Source organism: Capra hircus, chromosome 3 (genome assembly GCF_001704415.2).
Source record: "Capra hircus breed San Clemente chromosome 3, ASM170441v1, whole genome shotgun sequence".
NCBI classification, from domain to species: Eukaryota; Metazoa; Chordata; class Mammalia; order Artiodactyla; family Bovidae; genus Capra; species Capra hircus.
Window position 1 is genome coordinate 106,361,368 of NC_030810.1, and position 16,482 is coordinate 106,377,849.

General features: G+C 45.7%; 1 protein-coding gene across 3 annotated transcripts; it reads right to left on the reverse strand.

The window, feature by feature from the left end:
- ETV3 (ETS variant 3) lies at positions 907 to 16,113 on the reverse strand. Of its 3 annotated transcripts, XM_018046334.1 has the most exons (6): positions 15,838 to 16,000; positions 13,842 to 13,900; positions 13,008 to 13,245; positions 11,674 to 11,789; positions 4,505 to 5,563; positions 907 to 3,830 (listed from the first exon to the last, which is right to left on the reverse strand). In XM_018046334.1, exons 2-6 carry the CDS (start codon positions 13,885 to 13,887, stop codon positions 3,811 to 3,813), a joined length of 1,479 nt encoding a protein of 492 aa, XP_017901823.1. In that variant the 5' UTR covers positions 13,888 to 13,900; positions 15,838 to 16,000; the 3' UTR covers positions 907 to 3,810. The 3 variants fall into 3 exon arrangements, with proteins under 3 accessions (XP_017901823.1, XP_017901821.1, XP_017901822.1); XM_018046332.1 differs by having other exon boundaries at positions 907 to 5,563; positions 15,838 to 16,113; XM_018046333.1 differs by having other exon boundaries at positions 907 to 5,563; positions 13,842 to 13,897.

Below are 16,482 nucleotides of genomic sequence, written 5' to 3' on the forward strand. Positions count from 1 at the left end.
TGGTTAGACAGCATCAGCAACTCAGTGGACATGAATTTGAGCAAACTCCAGAAGATAGTGAAGGACAGAGGAGCCTGGCATGCTGCAGTCCATGGGGTTGCCAGTGTTGGACACAATTTGGCGACTGAACAACAAAAAGCTTGGCACCATTTTTGTTCAGGTGCGTAACGTGATACTTAGCCCTCCTCCTCCTTCTCGACTCTTGTCCTCTTCTGGGCAATACTAGGTTTCCCTCGCACTGGCCTTTCATATACTCAAAGAACAAAACAAAGGACCTGTCTCGTAGCCCAGTGGTTGAGACTGTGCTCCCAACGCAGGGGGTACAGGTTCAATCCCTGGTTGGGTAAGATTCTGCAAGCTGCGGCCAAAAAACAACACAACCACCTTTATTGCGATTATTACATATCAGAGAAGTCACTGTTTCAGGAGAGGCTAATGCAGTCAAATTCAATTCAAATTGTACAACTATCATCACTAACTCCACATTTTTATCACCCCCCCCAAAAGAAAATGTGACCCATTACCACTCTACCCAGCAACCATTAACCTATGTTTTCTCTATGGATTTGCCTATTCTGAATACCTCATATGAACCGATTCATTACAAAGTGTGGCCTACTGTTTCTGACTTTGCCATATACTCTGAATGAATTCTCAAATCAATTTTGAGGGTGACATTTCCCAACCAACTTGTCTGTGGCTTCAGTGGTATTCTATCTAGCAGCAGCAATCGACACAAGGAAACTGACCATCTCCAGAACTGTTAAGACCCTCACTATGTTGGTTCCTGCACAACAGGAATAAAGTGTGGGGTTAGTGAACGAGTATGCACGCAGCAAATGCTCCGGCACAACCACCTGGCTTGGTGTGTCAGCAACAAAACCAACACTCTGCAAACATCACTTAAAAGTATTTTCTTTTTTATTTAACTTTTAACTTCTGAGGTAAAATACTTTTTTTTTTTTTCTTTCAACTTCCATAACAAAATACAGAGCTATCAGATACCCCTGGAAAAAATATGTATATTATACATATATTTCTATAACATTACATCATATATATATAATATATATATATGCAAAAATTTGAAGACTTTATAGAAAGCAGAACATCTAAAAGGCACTGCACAATGGAGTGAAGATTACTTACATGTTATGTACATATACACACTATTCTGCTTAAGCGGGTAACTAGTGAAGTCACCTTTCACATGTGGATTTCCAAAAATCCCTGCATCTCAATTTTATAACACAATTTTATTTAGGCATTTTTATAAGAATGCCTAAGTATTTCAAAACAAATTAACAGGTAACGCCCCACCCCACCCCAAGAACAAAAAAATCAAACAGTTCTTGAAAGACTGATCAGTTTTTTCCCCCCCAAATTTAAAAGTATATTCCATTACTGTCTATAAAACAAAGAACACAAATATATTTATGGAATAAATAAAAAACAAGGGACAAACAGCCAACTGACTGACTCTACCCGCTTGGTAAAAAGTGATAGACTTTAACTATTTTTTTCTTTTAATGCTTCTGAGTTTCTTGGCCCACTGAGGACTAGGGTGCAGTGATTCCCTGTTAGCGAGCTGGGTTTAATGCAGTGCAGCTTGAAAACTGGGGTTGGAGGGACTTATTGTTCATTTTTCACTCCTAGCAGTTCTTAAAAAACAAAAACACTCAGCAAGGCTGGATGCCCTGAAGAGATCTCTATACTATTTTCTTCTCTACAGCCAGAAAAGCAAACGGCTTGCAAGAACACGTTCTTGATTAACACAACTTCAAAATTTGTCTGCAAATTTTTAAACATTTGGCACAGCACAAGTTGGAAAAAATGGGGAGGGAAAATAGACCTGGTGTCGTTCCCCTTTCCACATGCTGTCAGTGATGAGATGTTCACAGAAGAGAATGACCTGGCTTTGCGCCAGGCTTGTGACAGGTGCTGCCAGGAGTGGACTTAAGGGAGAAAAACTATCTCCCACCGCTTTGCCCCAGGAAATATCAATGACTGCCACATCCCCTGGTCCACTTCCCAGGCAATCCCAAGTTCGGCTCTGAGTAGTACCCTCCCCCAACCCCAGTGTGCAGTGCAAATCAACCAACAATTTACTGGTGGAATGGCAATCAAAGGAAACAGTTAAACATCAAACAGTTTCTTAAAGCCAAAAACAGTTTTCATGGAGTTGGAACATTTTTTGAGTGTTTTTCAAGTGTAAAAGCAGTGACTTTTCATTCAAACAGAAGCAGCATCTAGGAATTAATTCTGGCACTTGGGTTCTAGGGGGTTACAGGTACGCATCATGGATTTTTCTCCCTCTTTAAAGGCCTCATGTCTATTCCTGAGTTCATACTGACACCTGCCGGCGCCTCTGCTCCAGTGGACAGAGGTGGTGGGCAGCCAGCCTCCCTGGTTAGATTGGGCAATGCCAAGCAGAGATGCCTCTTCCACCTGCCTGGGCTTGCTTTTCTGATTCGAGGTAAGTCGAGGTACAGAGAAAGGAACTGACAAAAACACAACCAACCAAAGGCAGCCTGAGTTGTTAGGGACCACTCTCCTAATCCTTTTTCCAGGGAAAGACAAATCACTCATGGAATTTCAAACAAAGGGGAGGACAACTGCCAAAAAAAAAAAGGCATGATGGACTCAAGTCATCTTAAGCCATCTAATAACTCACTCACCTGCTCTAACCTTTCCTGGGCTCCTCTCTCAAGCATGCACTCCAGTTTAAAAAAGACCCCCCCACCCCCACCATAAAGACAACCCTCAAGTGCTTCTTAGTACATAGAGTTCACCCAGGCTAAGATGGAGTCAGGAATTTCTTGAAAGCATCCCCGTGCCCACTTCCTGCCCCCACCAGATATGCAGGTATTTCTCCCTCTGCTGCTCATGCGGCTGAGCCACGTTAGGTATTTCTGCACACTATGTACTACATGTGCGCGCGCACACACACAGCTGGCTGCGGATTCTGTCTGCCCTTAGTCCAGGTCCCTTTTGCCTCATTTTTGATCAATACCTTCCCATTCCTTTGAAGCTGATGGAACAGAACTTCCCATGAAGAAACAATCCCTGGAGTTTCACAGACAGTCAATTGATCTTAAGAATTAGTATGATCTAGGGGGATGGGTATGGCAAGAATGGCACCACCACATCAGGACAGACACCCGCTGTTCACTCCCACCAGCCCTCGTGGCAGCTGTCTGCCATCTGTGTTTCCTGTCCACCTCTCCCTTCAGCCTCATACACATCCACTTGTACCCCCAGCTACCTTCTGCATTTCCAAGTATAACTTGCCCTTAAAGCCCACAATCCTGCCTTTCTGCTACCCATCCCAATAACATCAGGTGGGCATGGTTAAACACCAGCTTGAAGTCTAACATTTTCTGACACCTCTGGATTATCTGAGAAGTTGTCCGTGCCCTTTTACAGGTTTACGCTGACAGACCCGTATCATGCTGAAGTGTGTTCATTGTTAAGGCTTTGACTGGAGACAACGTAAGAGCAGCAGACACAAGAGAGACGTCTTCCACTTGCGTCTCAGTCGACTCGCTCAGTCACACACTGGTTTGGCTCCCCAAACCCATGGTGGGAAAAAAAAGATAATTTTTGTGTTTTTGTTTTTAAAGGCATCAGGTTACTTCCTTCTGTCCTCTTCTTTCTTCCCTGAACAAGAGTTTACAACTCCTCATGGCTTCTTAATAGATGAAGTAGGTGAAATGTCCAAGAAATTCACGGCAGGGCTTCCTGTCTCAACCACGTAGCTGAGGCTTGGTGCCTGTGCCTTCCCAGCCCCGCTCTAACTGGCAGTACATTTCATGTTTCCTGAAAACATTCTATATAAAAAAAAAAAAAAAAAAAGCCAAACAACAACAAAGGGAAAAAGAAAGAGAGTAACACGTGAACATCCCCCTGCCCCACTAAGACAGATTATCTTATTCCTCCCCTGAAATAATTATAAAGAAACATTTCAGGCAAAATACTTAGTATTAATGGTCTCTCGCTGCTCAACCTCCCAACCATGCCCCTTTCCCTTTATGTGTCTCTCTCAGAGCAAAATAAATTCATTAATGGCTTTCCATATATAAATACAATAGAAAAGAAATAAGTCTGGAACCTGAACTATTATGGGACCAAACAGTTTTCTTGGCCCTCTGGGAGTTTGTCAAAGTGTAAGCCTCACTAGGAAACAGAGGCTCTTTCTCTTTTCAGTTCAATACCAATCCCGTCCTACTCACCAGGAAAAAGTGTGTTCACATCCCACCTAAATTACAACAGAAGACACCCCATCCTATCCCCAAACAAAAATACAAGTCTACACCCCTAGAATGATCAAATCAGTCTTAATTCCCTCCCCACCCCCCACCCTGAAATCTTGCTACATAAATACATGTGTGTGTTTGATTATAGTATAAACAGCTCCCAATCCTCTTCCAGTTCTAAGCATCAGCAGCGGCTGTTGCCAAGCCCCGGGGTCCGGACCCATTCCAGAGAAACTTGCCATTCTTACTCAGGGCTTCAGGGTCATCATTCCAGCGCCGCTTCAACCGAAGCTTGGGGGGCATCAGGGCATCTTCTTTCTTCTCAGGTGCCCCGGGCTCTTTGCCAGGCCTGTCCTCACTGTCTTCAGACATCTCCAGGGGTTCTTCACTTGGGGTGCTAATGGGTACAGAAGGCCACACAGGCGGTGCAGCCGGGCGGGCAAAGATGGTGCTTTTTTCCTCCTCCGTGGTCCTGCCTGGCACAGTGCCCTCTTCTTGGGAGCGCTCCTCCTCCTCCTGTGCCGACTGTCTGAGGCTCTCAGGAGCCTTTTCCAAGGCTGGCTCCACCTTAATCCTCGGTAGGACAGGAGTCAGTGTGGGAGCAGGGAGAGGGGCTGCCTCCTCGCTGCTCTCCACCCTCTCCCGGTTCTTCCGCCCAACAGGTGGGGGCTGCAGCTTGATGGAAAACTGGGATGGCTCCTCGGGGTGCGCCTGGCACTGCAGCGGTGGCACCATGAGCCCTGGGTACCGAGGGAATGTCCGTGGACTCAGATGGTAGTTGAACACAGAACAGGCTTGAGAATGAAGGTAGTGTTTCATTTCTTCAGGGTTGAAGGAGAAGCAACTGCTGCTGGTAAAGGGGCTCAGGCCTGGTGAGGGGCTATAGGAGAAGATGGTGGGAGTCAGGGAGAGGGCTGGTGAAATGGGGACGTTAAGGACGCCTCCACGGCCTGGGATCGGAGAGACGGCGAAGGGACTATGGGGGTCAGGGTACATCCCTGGCCTGGAGAACAAAGGAAGCATGATGTCAGGCTTGCGCTTCTGGTGGCCAATCCCTCCACCCACGGCACTTCGGGAGGACATGAGATCCACGCCCCGGCGCCAGTCAGCGGCTGGGCCATCCTCCAGCTCTGGAAGCTCCACCTTTCTATCAGTGCTATTACTTGACTCCTGGCCAGAAGCAGTTAGGGAGCTAGCAGAGAACCGCCCTGGCTGCACATCACTAGTTGGAGAATGGGTGTCCAGTGATGGGAAGTGGAAGTGGGAAGAGCCTGTTGGCACTGGTGGTGCACTCTGGGGAACCACACCTGTGAGGGCGGGAAAGACAAAAGGCCACTTTAGAGGTCTAGCCATGCATGACTGGCAATTTGATTGTCGCTAAATAAGTACAAAATGCTGAAGAGCAATGGGAAACAAACATTCCAGCTGGACTGAATCTCACCTGCTTGTCTTTTCCGCTTCCTTCATTCAATTTAGTTGCTGCCTTTCTCCAGCCTCTTATGCACTGTTTTCCTAGTACTCAATACTATCTAAAATGTCATTTACTTGTTTATCTGTTTTCTAAACCCCATGACGGCAGGGATTTCTCATTTGCAAGTAGAGTTCCAGCAGCTCAGAGCTGAGTAATTAGTAGGCTCTTAATAACTATCAGCTGAATGGATGACTGTAACAGTGTGTATATACAGCATATAACACCTGCTTCAGTTCTCAGGTTTGCAAACGGTCTTTCCTTGTTTTCGTTATTTGGGCCACGTCTATAAGCAAACAAACCAAAACCAACAGACAAAACTGGGGATGGTAATGTATGTAAACAATGCATTAAAAGCTTGAAGACCCTGTACCTCACAAATATGAACACGAGCAAGACCACATTTTAAGAATAAAAACAGAACACAAGAAAGGGCCATGTTTGTTAAGGCAGGTTCTCATGGTGTACCTTTTATCATTTCTGACATACAACCACTTCTGTATAGAGAGTCTAATATTTTTCAATCTCTCCAAATCTATGTTCTATTATACAAATTCTGTATCACAATCTCCATTCCCATCCTGCTTTCCATGCCTTTCAACCACTGAGGAGGCTGGAACAAAGTCTAATACCTACCACCTGTCTCCCAAATTTGTGGACTGAGATCTGAAGCTCTAAGCAGAAACCAACACTGCACTACACAAGTCAACTTCAGAGGCTCACAAGTTCTCTACTGCCCTCAAAAGTCGTTCTGATAATCAGAGCCTAAGACGTCTGAGGCCTGAGGGGCCCTATGGGCTCCTGGGAGGTATCAGTGTCTTCTATCACTGATGATGTCAGGAGGGCTATTTTTACCTTGAGGGAAGGATAAAGGAGAAGAAAAAGTAAGAAAAACCCAAATAAGTGCAAGTGTGGTGATACAGGAGAAGAAACAAAAAGGTGCACAAGATATGATGTGGGGAGGAACTGCCAGCAATCAGCTGTGTTCTCCTGTTCTTGTTATAACTGAGTCATCTTCAGATAGGACCCTGGGGTCAGGTGGCAAATCCAAGCTTTCTCGGCACACATGTCTGAAGAACACTGTGCCAGAGCAGCATCTCCCAAACTGATGTTCTGCAGAAAACTGTTCCATAGGTTTTTTTTTTCTAAAACCACTGATTTTAATTGTGTGATCAGGAAAAACAGATGGATGGACCTGTATACAGTTTGAGCAGACTCGGGGGGGTGGGGGTGGGGGTGGGCTCTAAAAAATATTTCTGCTACCAGCCTATTATGGTGGCTATGATTCTACTTTTTTTTTATTCTCTTGGATCTTGATTTTGTATTAATAGCACATTTATTCAAAAGCAAAAGAAAAAACCCAAAACACCCCCCCTCCAAAACACTTTTCTGTGTGCTGGTGGACTGAATAAGTATAACATGGAGAGAAGCGGAGGTGATAAAGAAGGTCCCGTCTCCTGAACAATTCAGTCATTTGTTTTGCTTTTTTCAAACTGGAAGATAGATACCTCAGTCTCTACACGGGCTAAAGATACATTGTCAATTTGCAAAAATGGAGACAGAATACAGGGCATTTTCCAAGTGGGTTTAGAGGGAGTGAAGGAAGGCAATCTGGAGGTAGCATTTTGGATCCCTTTAACTAGCTGCTGGAGGAGGAAATGGCAACCCACTCCAGTACTCTCGCCTGGAGAATCCCACGGACAGAGGAGCCTGGTGGGCTACAGTCCACGGGGTCGCAAAGAGTTGCACACGACTGAGCGACTTCACTTTCACTTTAACTAGCTGCAGCAGTCCTACTTCAGTAGGGCTGGAAAATGTGGGTTTGAATCTTAGTTCTAGCACCTTCTACTTTGTAGCCTGGTACAAATAACCAATGGGTTTTGAACCCCTTTGGCAAAATGGGAATAAGGCCCTTGATAGGGTTCAAACCCTGGCACTATCACTTAATAGCGATGTTATTCTAGGTAACTTACTTACCTTTCCAAGTCTCAGTTTCCTTACCTGTAAAACAGATGATAACAGGACTAATCCTCATGCTATGAGAACTACAAGAATTAATATTTGTGAAGTCCTTAAACTAGTACCAGCATATAGCAAATTCCATGTATTTGTTGAAATACATGATTTTTTCTTTAGAAAATAATCATGGTTTAAAAAGCTAAAACTTTTAAAAGGCATATGGACCATACATTAGATAACAATACTGGAGCAATGGTAAAGTCTCCTGAGTCTGGTGATGTTACTGTGATGAGGAGGAGAATGTCCTTGTGCATGGGAGGACACACTGAAGCACACAGGGATAAAGTGTCACATCTGTAACTTAATCTCGAAAAAGTTACATATACAGATAAAGCAAATGTTACCCGTTAGTGATTGTAGGCAGAGGATATATGGGTGCTCACAGTTTTATTTTCTCCCCCTCAATTTTTTTTGTAGCTTGAAAGTTTTCTAAAATAAGGATAAATATAAAAAAAACTGGGGTGGGGTAGAGAGGTCTCAAGTTCATCCCTGAACTGGTTTGCCCTGCCCCCAGACTCTGACCAGTAAGCATTTTTACTACGTATCTCCTGCATCTTTCCAGTGTTTCTTGTAAGTCCATTAAAAATACATTTTGATGTAAATATTAAAAAACTTGCAGCCCAACTGTATCAGCCCACCATCTAGACAAGATCACTCTAGCCTCCAGGATCTAAATCCACACAGCTCTGCTTCTCAGAGCATTTATCACATTCCACATCGATATCTTATCTCTTGCTAAATTTTAAGTTCCTTGCGGGAAATAACTCCCCCACAATCTTTTCTTTGGTTTTTAAGTCTTAACACATTATCTGTTGAACAAATGAATGAATCCCAAATCCAGGGAAGGAACATATGATCTATTAAATATGAGCCAGATTTCAATAGCTCAATGGCTCAAGAATTGCTTCCTGAGAAACTGTCCAACAGGTAACTGTATTCAAGCCACCCTGCTCAATCTTTGACTCTGCTGTCATCCTCAGTGTTATCATTTTAAAATGGGGATACTAAGACATATACTTTACTAAGCTGGGAGAGTGGCGTGAGTTAACTCACAAAAACACCGGGCAAAGTACCTCCATGAAGCAGACGTTCAATAAACATTACATTTCTTTGTCATCAGTAGAAGTTAACCTGAAATGTTTGGTCTATTTGGGTAAAAGTTCTCTATGAACTATTGACTAGTTCTTTGGGGTTATCTGCATCCAGGATGTAAAAAACCAGTCGTATCCTTAAAAGAAACGGACTTTTTGCTTTCCCCATGATTTTCTGACCAGGATCTTGAGTCTGGTTAAGAATCAATGTTGATTCAGCTGCCTTCTGGCCCAACAGGCAGTTCTAGGCCACTACTGTGTGGCTGCTAGGCCAGAGTCTTCACAGAGTGACAGTCCAGACTTCCTTTTCCTGGAAAAGCATATTGGTCCCCATTTAGGTTATCCAAGTGGCTGGATTTGTGGGTTTTCAATAGAAAAAAATGCAAATGTGAAGTCAAGTGGGCCTTAGGACGCATCACTATGAACAAAGATAGTGGAGGTGATGAAATTCCAGTTGAGCTATTTCAAATCCTAAAAGATGATGCTGTGAAAGTGCTGCACTCAATATGTCAGCAAATTTGGAAAACTCAGCAGTGGCCACAGGACTGGAAAAGGTCAGTTTTCGTTCCAATCCCAAAGAAAGGCAATGCCAAAGAATGCTCAACTACCACACAATTGCACTCATCTCACATGCTTGCAAAGTAATGCTCAAAATTCTCCAAGCCAGGCTTCAACAGTACGTGAACCGTGAACTTCTAGATGTTCAAGCTGGTTTTAGAAAAGGCAGAGGAACCAGAGATCAAATTGCAAACATCTGCTGGATCATCAGAAAAGCAAGAGAGTTCCAGGAAAACATCTACTTCTACTTTATTGACTATGCCAAAGCCTTTGACTGTGTGGATCACAACAAACAGTGAAATTCTGAAAGAGATGGGAATACCAGACCACCTGACCTGCCTCCTGAGAAATCTGTATGCAGGTCAAGAAGTAACAGTTAGAACTGGACATGGAACAACAGACTGGTTCCATACTGGGAAAAAGAGTACCTCAAGGCTGTATATTGTCACCCTGCTTATTTAACTTATATGCAGAGTACATCATGCGAAATGCCGGGCTGGAAGAAGCACAAGCTAGAATCAAGACCGCCGGGAGAAATATCAATAACTTCAGATATGCAGATGACACCACACTTATGGCAGAGAGTAAAGAACTAAAGAGCCTCTTGATGAAAGTGAAAGAGAAGAGTGAAAAAGTTGGCTTAAACTCAACATTCAGAAAACTAAGATCACGGCATCCAGTCCCATCACTTCATGGCAAACAGATGGGGAGACAATGGAAACGGTGAGAGACTTTATCTTCCTGGGCTCCAAAATCACTGCAGATGGTGACTGCAGCCATGAAAGTAAAAGACGCTTGCTCCTTGGAAGAAAAGTTATGCCAACCTAGATAGCATATTAAAAAGCAGAGACATTACTTTGCCAACAAAGGTCCGTCTAGTCAAAGCTATGGTCTTTCCAGTAATTATGTATGGACGTGAGAGTTGAACTATAAAGAATGCTGAGCCCCTAACAATTGATGCTTTTGAACTGTGATATTGGAGAAGACTCTTGAGAGTCTCTTGGACTGCAAGGAGGTCCAAACAGTCAATCCTAAAGGAAATCAGTTCTTAATGTTCATTGGAAGGACTGAAGCTGAAGCTTAAACTTCAGTACTTTGGCCACCTGATGCAAAGAACTGACTCCTAGAGTCAAAATTCCTCTAGGTACACAGGGAGGGGGCAAGAGTGAAAAATAGAGGAAACAAGATGCCAGTGGTTAGAACAGGTTTGATTTCCTAACACCTCTCCCTCAGGCACAAGGAAAGAAAACAGGTTGTAATTAGAGATGCATTCCAATAGTTTTTTTTTTAAATGCATGCCCCAGGGACAGGAGGGTGGTTACAGGGGAGATGGAACTGTAATGATAGCAGCATGAAGCTAAAACTGCCCTAACTTGTTGTGTGTAGTAATTACATATCTGCCAAGGATCTCAGCATATTCTCTCAGCCACACCCCTGCTCTAAATTTTCAGGTTTCTTCCAACTTTTCTCTGAGAAGTTGTAATACTACAGAGTCATAAGCAGATTTCTTTGCCTTATACAGTTCCATAAAGACAGAGCACTGATGGACTCCTCAGAAATTAGTAAAATACAATCTATTTTCTTAGGCAGGGGCCTGATTTGCATCTTGAAACAAACAAACATCCTTATCAGAAACTGCCTTCTCCTTCGCTGAGAAGCAGACCCAAAACCTCCGTAAAAAGCTGTAATGGAAAGCTATCCTGTGGAGAGCCTAGAGGCGAAGCCTTGCAACACTTCAGAGGAGAGAAGGTCAAGTAACCCCAGAGTCCTGTTCTCCGAGGAGTTGTTGGTGCAGATCAAAGGCACTGCTTTTCACTGCAAACATCTGAACCTCCCCTCCTGTGATCAAGGATGCTGTGGTTTTGATGAGATTCACTTGATAAGGGTGAGCTTGGTTGTTTCATAGAAAATCGGAAGTGTTTTAGAAACTAGTTCTTGTCTGTGAAAGAGCCACTAGGCTGGGTGTTGAAATTCTGAATCCTGAACTTAAGGATCAACACAAACCTATGGAATAATATTCCTAAAGAAAACAATGTAATAATATCTAGGAGATGACAGATAATATGCAGAAAACAGACCCAAATCAACCAAATCTATCTCACTGCTGCAGTCTATCACTTCCTGTTAGAATAATGAGAATAGTTGGCAGAGGGAATCCAGGGGATCATATTACTGTGGTGTTTCTAAATACCCCTTAAGCATGACAAATCTGAAGACCTGGGTTTTTAAAATTCTTTTTTAACTCAGAATTTACTCCCCACCAAGAGAGTTTGCATCTTACCACTTGACCGAATGTTGATGAATGGGTAGTTGGGCATCACCAGCTTGTTGAAGTTAAATTTATAAGTAAACCTTTTCCCTTTTGTTTTATGAAGGATCCTCTTGTTGTAATAGTATCTGTAAAAACAAGAATGCGTGTCAAGTCGTCTTCTGGCTACTGACCGTTTTTGATACACTTAGGTAACCACGACAATCAACAGCTCCTGCTCTGAGTATTTACTTGCGAACTTTCTCACTATATCATTCTTTTGCAGCTTTGCCCTCAGGTTAGAGCCGGGAGACCTAAGAGCTTACTTTTCAGATTCAATTTTCAACAAGATTCTAGTCCTTTACAAAGACAGTCTCTCTTTGAGATCCTGTACACCTATTCGAGCCCCAACCACTTTTCTTCTCTATCTCTCTACGGTTTCAATTCTTTAGTCCATTTCCTTCCTGTTCCACTATACGTCACTGCTTCGTTTCTCTTTTCTGCCTTCCCCAGGTGGGGGCAGGCAAATCTCTTGGGAGACCTGATGTGGTTAGTCTGGAGGCCTAAGCTCAAGGCATAGACAAAGGAATGTAGAACTGTTTTATGTTGGCAGGTCAAATAATGGTACATTCTGAGCTCGAAAACAGCAGTCAGCTTGGCCTACTTCACTTTCAAAAGAAGTGAGAGGCTCCAGCAATGTTGCTGCTCAGATTTTACATTCGGGGTCACACAATGAAGGAAGGCAGGGGAATTTCAATGTACCTAGAACCTTGCATATATTCAGTGGCATAGATTATAAACACCCCTGGAGGGGTAAAGGGTTATGAAATATAAAGACTGACAAGGGGAAAAGAGAACCTGAGAAAGCTTAGAGTGACCAATCTTTAGACAAGCTGGCGCAACCTACGGACCAACAGCCCACTGAGCTCACTGGCTCAACAGCGAGGGCCCCGCCATGCACTGAGCCGTCCTCTTGCATGCCTGCTTCACTCTTTTTCGAGTTTCTTTCAGGAGAGCCTAAAGAGACATTCCCCAACAGGGAAGTCTAAACTAATCTTTTGGATTACAAATGAGCTCCAATCCAGGTTTCACCACACATTCTCGCCCCCTACAGAGAAGAATCGTCTGTCAGGACCCAGTGCCAGCCACGTTGGGATTCCCTCCTACATACAACCAAAGACATGCCTTTCTCCTCCTGTGCCTGTGCCACCCAGATTTAACAGCTCTTCTACTCCCGGTATAAAGCTACACGTTATTCACTAGTGTCGTCTCTCATCACCTAATACCTTTTTATCCAACATCTACCAAACTACTTAAGCCTCTTTCCAATCTGTTAGCACAATGGATTTGGGAATTCTTTTCCCTACCTCAAAGCCCGGCTCAGCTTGTCATAGTTCATCTGTGGTTTGCACTTCCTGCGGCCCCAGAGGCGGGCCACCTCGTCCGGATCCTTGATGACGAATTCCCCGTACTCTCCCTGCTGCCAGGCGATGACATGGCGGAACTCCTCCTTCTGCAGCAGCTCCAGGATGAAGTGCCACAGCTGGATCTGCCGGGAGCCCGGGGACGACTCTGTTTTATAGGCCCAGTCAGGGAACTGATACCCTTTAATATGAAAAGGGCAAGATCAAGGCAGTCAGGAGCTAGGAACATACATACCAGCATCCCCAGCTTCACATTCCGACGCTCAGAAACTCTAGAGTGCTGTGCAAACATGCCACCAACACCCTTTCAGTCAACTGGGGCTAATCACCACAGTGCAGAGGAAGGCAGACCAAAGTTACCTTTCCTTGTGGCAGTCATTAAATCTGATAAGAGTTGGGTAGCAGCAGCCAGGTGTCCTAATCTTTTCCCCTTCCAGATTTTACTAAACCTCATGCCTACTTCCTGTGAGGACATGAAAGTTACAAAGGGAACACACAGGAAAGACAATGTTTTAGAAAACAGCACCTTTTCCCCAAGGCTGGAATTGTTTCCCTAAGAGGAAAGAGACTCGAAAGCTTGGAAATGAGGGTGTGGTGACCACATTTGTTAACATTCATCCATAGGAAAAAGCATACAACTGTCCTAGCAGTATCTACCCTGTCAAGAGGCGGTCAGTCACAGTCTGGCATTTGTGAACCAAGCCCAAGTGAAGAGAAAAGGAACCGCTGAGGGACATTCCAGGTGCATCAGAGAATGACTGATTAACTCCTGCTCACCTCCACCTCCTTCTGGCTTTTCCACGATGCTGCAGCCCGCTTTCATTTTCACCCTCCTGCTGAGAGACACAAACCACGTCAGTTAATTCAAGGTGTTCTGTGTTTATTATCCTCCCAGGGTTTTCTGCCACAGCCTTTCCCCAAACTTCCATTTCCTCATCTTTCCCTCCTTATGTAACCCTCTTCCAAACATGTCACTTCCAGAGTGCTAATCCTCAAGTCGTGAAATGATGATTCTCAGGTCATCAACTTCAAAGACTATAATTTATCTCTTACCTGACTTTAAACCACAAATAGTAAACACTGTTTTTAATATTTGCTTTCTCCCTCCTGACCAATCTTTCAAACGTGAAAAAAGGAAGGGTATGGTGAAATGAGTCCAAAAAGGCAGCCAGAACAAGTCAAACAGTTTGTCTTCTATTACTAGACAGGCCCAGATGCCAAGATACACAAGCCTGAGTTCACCCAGATGTACCAGTTTAAAGAGTAAAAAAAAAAACCAAAACCCAAATCCATCTGATTGCCACTCAAAAATGAACATCTGATTTTGATTTACTTTCCTAAATTATGTGAGATGGGAAAAGGAAAACTCCTCCCAGGCAGAAACTGCCCCTTCCTCCTTGAAAAACACCCTGGGATACAGGAAGTAAACACACCATATGTACAGTTACTCTATACACGAAAACTCACACTCCTCCCATTTTTCTCTGAGGAAAAAATTTACATTTTCTCCCTTTAATAGAAAGGAAAAAAGAAGCAAGCATTTTGGGGAACCTTCTGTTCAACAAGTGGAGGGAGTCTGGCTGTGATTTGAATTCATTCTATCCAGATTTACAGTTCCTTAATAAATTTCCTGCTCCTAGCAGCAAGCAGCCTGTATCAGTTACTCCTTCAGCAAAAAGCAGGGAAGAGTAAAACGGTCAGAGAGAGATGCAAGCAGAAGGCAGATTTACCCTTACTCAGGCAGTTCCCCAGGGTGAATGACAGGCCCTCAGCACCAACATTAGCAGGAGTCTAGAGGGAATGTAGGTGCCTTGGTGACCCTAGGGCGGGGTGGATACAAATTCCTAATCTTGAAATTTCATCTAACCTAGGATTCCTCTAGATCCTTTGAAATTATTTTTCCCCCCTCACCATACACATTTAGAAGACTAACCAGCAAGTTTCGGTCTAAGAAATTACCAAGGAATGAGGATGGATAAATGCCCCAAAGGAAGGAGAAAAACAAACAAACAGAAACACACAGTTACATACACAAGATACACAATAACAAGGCCCCAGAGCTGAGGCAGGAGTTTCCTCTCCTGACTGCTTCCATCTCCGTGACAATGAGGGAGGAAAAACACTAATTTCCCCACGACTCCAGGAAGCTGCCTTGAACGTTAACAACGAGGCTGCTTTGTCGGGGTGAGGGGGTCATTATCCTGACACGGGAATGCCTTCACTCACGACGACTCTGGGGTTCAAACCTCGCCGCAACAATGACGTGCCCAGGAAGCTCTCTCCTGACATCCCAACTCTCCGCTTTCACCTATAAAGGCCTTCCTCCCAGGAGTCCGGAGGCGCCTTCTTCATGCCTTTCGCAAATTCACTCCGAGGACACACTGTCGAAGTAGGGTCACTCATCTTAACTCTGCACAGCCCGGCAGGCCCCTTGCCTTCCCTCGGATTGCGACCATTCCCCATAAAGTGAGGCTTGCAGAGCCCGGTACCGCGCGCGTCCCGGCTTCCACAGCCCCCGGAGCCTATCTACCTGCCTCCGGACCGGGCCTTCCTCTCCCCGTGGTCTGGGGCTCCGCGGAGCCACCGCGAGAACGCTGCCCGGGTCCCCGTCGCCCCTAAGCCACGGGGGCCCCCTCCCTCCCCCGCCCCCGCGCAGGGGGAGGCCCAGCAGGGTTAGTACGTGGCTCTCCCCGCTGCCCCGGCCGCAGGGACGCCGTCACCGCCGAAGCTTGGGGGTCGGCCCGGACGGGTCGGCGGCGAGGCCGGGACTCACCTCTCCCCGGCACGGTCGGTCTTCGGTCCGGTCTCCTCCGCGGCGTCTCCGGCTCCTCCTCATCCACCCCAGCAGGAAGTGACCTCCTCGGCTGCTTTCGTCACTTCCATCCTCAGCGGAGAGGGCGGGGGAGGAGGCGGCGCCCTCCCGCCGGTCTCCCAGCCGCGCCCCGCCGCACCCAGCCGCGTCTCCCTTTCCTTTCTCCTTTCCGCAGACGCTGGCTTCCGCCCGCACCCCGCCCCCGCCGCGCGCTCCTCCCGCCGCGCTGCCCGCGCAGCTTCCCCGGCGCGGCCCGTGCGTCACGCTGCGGGGGCACGTTACGCACGCTCGCGGCCGGTGGCCGGGCGGCCGGCCTGTGGTCGGCGGGACTAGCGGGGGATGTGGCGGGCTTTCTTGCCGGTCGAGTGTGGACGAAGCTGTGCTTTTGGGGGTCTCACCTGTCGCCGGAGGGCACCTCGCAGTTCTCACTGGAAGGGACCCGGCTCCGACAGAAAGCTTCCCCCAGACCACTGAGAGGGTGGGGTCCTCCGTTTCTCCTTAAAAGGGGCCTGCGACCTCCCAGAGACGAGAGGCTTCACAATGGGAAGAGACCCCCGCGGACCTCAGAGGGCGTTCTTTACCCTCTTAAGAAAGAGCCTTTTCAGA